General features: G+C 34.3%; 1 protein-coding gene across 1 annotated transcript; it reads left to right on the forward strand.

Annotated features, from left to right (window-relative positions):
• The first annotated feature begins 4,099 nt into the window (after positions 1-4,099).
• LOC149957256 (uncharacterized) lies at positions 4,100-8,435 on the forward strand. Its single transcript, XM_090164759.1, has 4 exons — positions 4,100-4,326; positions 6,463-6,511; positions 7,237-7,524; positions 8,277-8,435. Exons 1-4 carry the CDS (start codon positions 4,240-4,242, stop codon positions 8,345-8,347), a joined length of 495 nt encoding a protein of 164 aa, XP_090020885.1. The 5' UTR covers positions 4,100-4,239; the 3' UTR covers positions 8,348-8,435.
• The last annotated feature ends 305 nt before the right edge of the window (positions 8,436-8,740 follow it).

Below are 8,740 nucleotides of genomic sequence, written 5' to 3' on the forward strand. Positions count from 1 at the left end.
TTTATTACCACGTATATAATACTTTATTACCACGTATATAATACTTTATTACCACGTATATAATACTTTATTACCACGTTTATAATACTTTATTACCACGTATATAATACTTTATAACCACGTATATAATACTTTATAACCACGTATATAATACTTTATAACCACGTATATAATACTTTATTACCACGTATATAATACTTTATTACCACGTATATAATACTTTATTACCACGTATATAATACTTTATTACCACGTATATAATACTTTATTACCACGTATATAATACTTTATTACCACGTATATAATACTTTATTACCACGTATATAATACTTTATTACCACGTATATAATACTTTATTACCACGTATATAATACTTTATAACCACGTATATAATACTTTATTACCACGTATATAATACTTTATTACCACGTATATAATACTTTATTACCACGTATATAATACTTTATTACCACGTATATAATACTTTATTACCACGTATATAATACTTTATAACCACGTATATAATACTTTATTACCACGTATATAATACTTTATTACCACGTATATAATACTTTATTACCACGTATATAATACTTTATTACCACGTATATAATACTTTATTACCACGTATATAATACTTTATTACCACGTATATAATACTTTATTACCACGTATATAATACTTTATTACCACGTATATAATACTTTATTACCACGTTTATAATACTTTATTACCACGTATATAATACTTTATTACCACGTATATAATACTTTATTACCACGTATTTAATACTTTATTACCACGTATATAATACTTTATAACCACGTATATAATACTTTATTACCACGTATATAATACTTTATTAACACGTATATAATACTTTATTACCACGTATATAATACTTTATTACCACGTATATAATACTTTATTACCACGTATATAATACTTTATTACCACGTTTATAATACTTTATTACCACGTATATAATACTTTATTACCACGTATATAATACTTTATTACCACGTTTATAATACTTTATTACCACGTATATAATACTTTATAACCACGTATATAATACTTTATTACCACGTATATAATACTTTATTACCACGTATATAATACTTTATTACCACGTATATAATACTTTATTACCACGTATATAATACTTTATTACCACGTATATAATACTTTATTACCACGTATATAATACTTTATTACCACGTATATAATACTTTATTACCACGTATATAATACTTTATTACCACTTATATAATACTATATTTATCGCTGTCGTGTATAATAGAGTATTACTCCTGTATAATAGCGTATTACATCGTGTATATTATAATGTGACGCCGTGTATAATACTATATTCCGCCGTATACAATACTATTTTTCGTCGTGTATAGAACTATATATTGTCCTGAATACCACATTTATTCGCCGTTTATAGTATTATATGACACCCTGTATAATACTAAATGACTCCGTGTATATAACTTTGTGACACCGTGTATAATACTATATTACACCGTGTATAATACTATATTACACCGTGTATAATACTTTATTACACCGTGTATAGTAATGTATTACACCGTGTAGAGTACTAAATTACACCGTGTATAATTCTATATGACTCCAAGTATAATAATATATTGCGCCGTGTTTGTCTGTCTGTTGTTCGTATAACCGAGGGATAGTGTAATAAAAACCATATTACAGCTTCTAGAATTTTGGAAAAGGATTTATTTATTTTTAAAACGCCTGAATTTAAATTGCGATGTGTGTGGGTGTTGTGTACAAGGTTGGACATAAGGCACTAATCACGGAATTTGACTACTAAAATAAATGCTCTGACTAGTGAAATAAATCGAAATCCGGGGGCCCATGCACTAATTAATAATAATAATAATAATAATAATCAGCTAGGCTAATACCCAAGGCACCACCTTAGGCCTAAGTCATCATGCGACTTTTGAAGCCCTTAATTCAGGTGGCCGGGTTACAATGCGTAGGAGGGTGGTGGCAAGCCCTGCATGCCACGAGATCGAGCCAACAGCTCCCTACACTAACTATTACCGTTAACCTAGACAAGTTTTTATGGAAGGGGAAACCGAAGAACTCGGGGGAAAAACCCTTAAACCAGTGGGGAGAGAACTTGCAAACTCAACGCAGAAGGAATTGTTCCGAGTTTTCACCCAGTGCCGCAAGCTGGGATCGAACCCGGCTCCTCTTGCTGCGAGGCGACAGTGCTAACCACTCCGCCACCCCACCTCTACTAGTGAAGATTTAGCCTTAATATTCATAAATAATAGCGAATAAGGCGTATCATAAATTCATAATTCATCAATCCCATTTTATTTAAAAAAATCACAACGCGTTTGTACAGCTTGTAGAAAATCAAGAGTGCAGATAGTCCACTGCACCTCATACAAGTTCTGATTCAGAATCTCTATTTCAAAGTAATGCGTCATTTGATGATATTATCAATGAAAATATTTTAAGTCGTGGAAAAATTGTGATCAGCTAAAGTCATGTTACTCAAGTGATTATAAACTCCTATTTAAATTCTGATGGGTAAAGCAATATTTAGGCTGTCCTTTTGGCTTTATACCCCCGTTATACCCCCCATAGAGAGTGACTACTTAAATAAATTAAGGTATGAGGCTCACTTGTCAGGCTGGCTAATCAAAAAAGAATCCTTATGTCCAACCCTGGTGGTGTTTGTGTTATGCGTGTTGTGATGTGTTTGTAATGTATTCCTACTCTCCAACTATTATTTATTGACTTTTGGGACGAGCCGAGCAATAAGGGGTACGTTAAACGTCTTAGCATTGAAATCGCCGGTTTTCCACCAGATGGTCACGGTCTAATTATAAATTTGCGAAAGAGTCGGGTAGGTTTCGAAGCTGAGCCCTCCTGCTTGGCAGGCGAGTTTTGTATATCCACAGGACCCCCGACACATGTTAAGCGTAATTAAAAATTATAAATTCAGCCTAAGTTAAAAAAAGTTTTTGGTTAATATTTAAATATAACGGGATTCCGTGTTCGATTTAAATTATTTCGTAGAGGATTTCAAATTTGTAAATAGTAAGTTATATACTATAGAGACAGATACTTCATAGTTTAAAATAAACTTTTTAATAAAAGTTTATTTTAAACCATGAAGTATCTGCCTCTATAGTATATTACTTACTATTTACTAGTTTAATTTAACCATGGTTAAATTTTGCGTTTATGAGGATTTCAAATGTTGAATAAAAAAAAATACGGTGACCGAGATTCGAACTAGGCCCTTCTACGTATCTTGCTATAGCGTATACCACCGAACCACCGACACATATTATGTTACAACAGTATTTAGAAAAGCAACTTTGGGGAAAGTCCGTCTTCCTGTACGCTTTTAGGAACTTTTTATCCTCAAAATATTCTATAATCAATCTACGTTAATAAGTTTATAAAAGTCAATTTGTTTGTTAGATTTTTAATATTTAGAAATTAAATTAAAATTAATTGATCTACCTGTAGCAGGCGGATCTGTTACAGATGAGCCAATGACTTCCACGTCTTCAACTTGAAAATAAAATACATCACAGACAAACCATGGATGAATAACAGGAGAAGTTTAAATTTGCCGCGCTATTAAGTACAGTACGACAGCCAGGTGACGCTAGCATATCCTTTCAAAATAAACTTTCATAGCCCAAAGGCTGAGTCAGCCCTCCTGTTATTGCTACATGGACAAAATCTTCCGAGGAGAGGTGCTGTATATTTTGGCTTGCCAACTTTTTTTTTATTGACTCAACCTATATTTAAAAAATTTCGATAAATTTAGCAACGTCAACGCGTTTTTTTCAGACAATTTTTTCCGCGATTCATAAAAAATGTCATAGATCAATTAATTTAATTTGAATGTACCACTTTGGTCGTGTCCCTACAGCTACTTTTTTTAGCATGAGATCAATTTACGTGGATCGATTTAAATTTCAACACTGTTGAAGCCATTTAATCGTAAAAAAACGTGTCATTGGCATGTACGTGAATTAGCACGCTAACTGACTTTTAAGCTCCGGTATATTTCTTTATCTTGATCTAAAAAAATTAAGGAACGACAAACAGAAATTGAAGAATACCAGTGATAAGGCGTTCTTTGCCGAGTAAAGGTAGTCCTTTCATATACCCGATTCAATCAATCAGTCACTCAGCCAGCCGTAAAGGAAGAAATCGCCTCCAAAGATGACTTGTCCGACTAAACGATATTCAACGTACGCTCTGTTTTATTTCGCGGTTCTATTTGTGTCAATGGCAAAGGAATCGCTTCAGGTAAGACTACTATTTATATTTCAGTCTGATTAATTGTTAAATAATATTTAGCTGTAAGGCTAATAGGCCTATAATACGTTTGTGTAAATAAACCTCTCGTATATTAAATTACTTGATCAAAATTATTATTGTAATTGCATTCCACAAACGTCAAAATAGCTCACGTTATAGCTAAGTGCCGGTCACAAGATGTTTTTAAAAGTAGGGCAATTAAGAAGGGCTCCCAGAGTTTACTTTTGACAGGCCATAGGTGGATTTTAGGCTCTTTATTTCAATAAGCTATCAAAATTTTTCTATTCAATATACATTTTACACTTCCGGTAATAAATTATCTATATTATTAAAAAGCAAGACAGTGTCGGCTCCTCTTTAGTGACATTCGTGGTCAAGGGATGTCACTACCGTAGAAATTGAAAAATGTTGAGCTAGCAACAATTGACCTTAAAGGTGATATAAAGTGCCATATTTATGGTGACTTAGCAGACCATAGGGGTGCTTGGTGCTAGTGAAGTTTAAAAAAGTCATCACTCGTTTTAGAAAACGATTTTTCTATTCACTTTATACTTCCTTTCAATGTTTGGGACAAACATTAACAAATTTATCAATGTTTTTTTCCAAACATTGTTTTTGAAATCACAGGCTTCGAAATCTTCTCCGTAATTGACGAGCCATTTATTCTCACATCTTTTTTACTTTTTAATTGGTTTCTTATGTTCGTCTGCTTGGTTACTAAGAATCAGCAAATTAGTACTTTTTAAATTTTTCGGTAAATCGGAGTACATGCATGACGACGAAATGGGTATGATATAATGCAGTCTATTAACATGGATTAGTAATGCCCGTTCAACTTTTTGCTTCATGTACCCAGCCTCGTCAGTTATTGGAACTTGAAGAAAGATCCATGTCCATCTCTGCTAAAGTGGGCCATGATTGAGGTGACATTTGCTTTAAGGAATTTATCTCCCAAACGTTTTCTTCTAGGGACCCCTCCTAAATTTTCCAAGTGGGCTGTGGCGCACCTAGCCTAACCTCTACCAACAAATATAGCCCCTAGTCCCTCGGTATAGAATCGTCCTAAATCACCCCCTCGACGGAGTGACCGTGAACTGGCCCGAGGGTTTTAAGGGGCTCGACCGCTGACCGGTTGGAGCTTCTCTCCGCCTTGTCGTCTAGAGAAACCAAGGAAACATGGGCAGCAGCGGTTAAACTAGATATTTTTGTAGACGTGTTGTAGGGTTAACGAATTAAATATTGCATTTTAAAAACTTCGTCTCGTTCATAAAATATAAATGCTATAGTTTAGCCTGCAAAGTGAAGCTACCACCGTAGAAGAGAGGCTTAACATTATCAGACGAGTCTAGCTGTAATTTTGTCTAGACAGCGTATTGCGTCGTCGTGTACTCTACTGATTTGTTTTGGTCTAGAAAATAGTTTTCTTAGGTGGCGTTCAAAAGATAAAACTAACCGTATTTTATAGTCATGTCCATTATGACATTTTTATTGTTTTTACTGGGAAAATTTAGTAACTACTATTTCTATTATTGACTACAAACTTTTTTCTAGTTTTCTACCACAAATTGGTTTCTTTATTTTTGGGTCATTACACGTTGACGATTAACAGTTTCTCGGGCCCGCTTTCGGAGAGTCGACCCTTTTTAAAGAGTCCCCTCGAGGGGGTTCTCAAGCTAGGTAGAATTATAAGCGCGCGCAGTCCGATGGGGTATGTTTGGGTTATTCCTCGAAACTTTCCATACCTAAACCCACCGGATTCTACGTCGCCAATTTTCATATCCACCTTGTTACAATGATATTGAATACAAAAGAAAAGATATTTGGCCTTTCACAAATTCATCAAAATATATTACAGTATTTACAATGAATTATTTCTTTTTTAACATTTATTATTAACCACATATAGACCTACATATAACAATTTTAATCATTCCAATTACACTATTAATACTAAATTTTAAGTTTAAACAATTATTTAAATTAGAATAAAATTAATTTCAACGTGTTTTTCAACAATCTCTGAATTTCAATATATTATATGGTGCTAAATTCACGCATAAAATGAGTTGTCAATTAATTGTTCTTTTTTAGTAAATGGTTTAAATTGCAATATTTTTTATTTAGATTGATTTACCTGGTACTCTAAACTTGACACTAAACGCCAACGGAACGGGTGAGTATTAGGGAAAGTCTATTGAAATAACCGGAAGTGCTTCAGTTTGTCGATATATTTACTTCTAGCCGTATGTTGAGTGACGTAGAATAGACGTTAGGCCTTATCCTATCCCTTTAAAGGGACGTATCTGACCAAGTGGCCAAATATGCGGAAACATACTTCGCATGTGAGAGATCGGAACTGACACACTTATGTAAACGTTTTTATAAGCTTATGGTACTAGAAAATCCCAATGTTTAAACGACATGAATGGAGAAAACTGTGGCCTATTCTGTGTTTTTTAAAAGTAAACAATGAAAATGGGTTGACCCGAGGCCTGAAACTGACAAAAATATTAAAAGCGCGCTGTCAACACAAGCATCCCGAGACATTGCTCATAATAGAACAGGCCCAGGGGTTTATTATAGGTCTCTAAAAAGTTGACCCTTTTTTACCAAAAAATAACGGTTAATTCTCTGTCAAGATCGTATGAAATTTCTTATAAAATCTATAAACACTACCTGAATGTTAGAGAGATAGTTGTTGTTTCTGTGAATTCGAATATAGTAGATTCTTTCATTTGCTGTATAGGGGTAATTATAAGTGAACGGAGAACTTTCCCAAATTAAATAACTCGACCAGTAGGCGGCGATATTACTGATCAAAATTTACAATAACATATTCATGGAGCGGTTCATGAAAATTTTATGTATACATTGAATATTTTGCTATTTATTTTTCAGCTCCTGGACCATGTACAAATGTGAAATTCAATCAAACTGCTCTCAACGTAACGGTCAGTTGGACTGCTCCTGTCGTCAAGAACGGCTCCCTTGGTGGCTTTATCATCGAGTATCGATTAAGAGACAAGATATGGTCCCCAAAATTTATCGATGCCCTCGCTAATTACACCGTTTCGTACATCTTCATGAAGAACAAGATGACCGTCGCGTTCGAATTTTTTCTCACGGCATTTAACGTCTTCAACAGCACACATATTATCATAGGACCAACAACCAGGATATATAACGGTAAATCGATATTATTTACTTATTTCATAGACAAGGTAGCTCATTTGCCGTCAAGCGACAAGCAGCTGCCAAAACGCGCCACAAGGTGACCTTTTTTGTTCGTGTCCGACTAAGTCCCGCGGGCGTCTTCTGCTCTGTGACTGCGTTCAGTAACTGGCATAGTATAGAATTCGGTTTCTTGGTGTAAATACTGTGACGTATGAAGTAAGTGTACGATGTTTATGGAAAGTTATAAGTCTTTTTAGCGTAGTGTCGTCTGTCATACTTAAAGGGACAACAACCCAGATAAATTTGGTTGATATAATGAATTTATGAACTCGCGATCGAGATTGTTTTTGGAATTAAATTAATTATAACAAACACCAAATATTAAAAGAAAAATGTAACTTCGGGTATCGCAATAAGGGTTATATGGTAGAAAAACATTATTATACGTCACTCATCGGTAAAACCAACTCCTCTAGCCGATAACTTTGAGCAACCGATGAGCGACCTTAAACTGGAAACGTTGAAAGCGTTCAATAAGAAACCTGTGTCAACGGTTAGTGATTAAACGCACCCGCCGTCTCTACGAAGTTTGTGACGTGCCTAGGGCGATTCTTCGCTCTCCAAACTCTCCCAAAATCAATTTGAGTCTTGTCTCGTTATCGTGAGCTAAGCTTATATCGCTGTTAGCATTTATACGAACTTGGCTAGAAAAGAACCCATTACCAATAAAACGCTAATATTGTTTTTATGCCGTTTCTCTTCAGATGCATCCCACTTGTTGGCGTCTAGTGTTCTGACCATTGTTCTGGCTCTTTATTCCGTGATTCGAGGCTAGTCTGCTTTTTGCGGTTCACCATTGTAAAAAAAAAATTGGACCTCTCAGTAAAACATTTGTATTTAACTTAATAAATTAAACCCAGATTTCAGACGATATTTTGCGTTATTTCTTTCGTTCTGCCTACATATTTGCCCAACTTGGTCGGTGCTCATAGTTTTCAAGCTAGGTTCGCAAAACATGTTTCGTTTTCTTGTATATTAATATGTCGATGTATATTAATAATAGCATTAATTGAAATCTGAAAAGGTGTACCGAAATTGTCCAATTTATATATTTAAGAGTTAAGCCTGAGACGTTCCTTCATGCATGCTATGTAATTCGCTTTTTGCCCAAATGTTGACACGATTTTTATACGACACACAATCAACGTTAAAATAATAAAAAAAATTA

The sequence above is a fragment of the Leiobunum rupestre genome, chromosome 2, assembly GCF_980474605.1.
Source record: "Leiobunum rupestre chromosome 2, qqLeiRupe1.1.hap1, whole genome shotgun sequence".
Classification (NCBI taxonomy): Eukaryota; Metazoa; Arthropoda; class Arachnida; order Opiliones; family Sclerosomatidae; genus Leiobunum; species Leiobunum rupestre.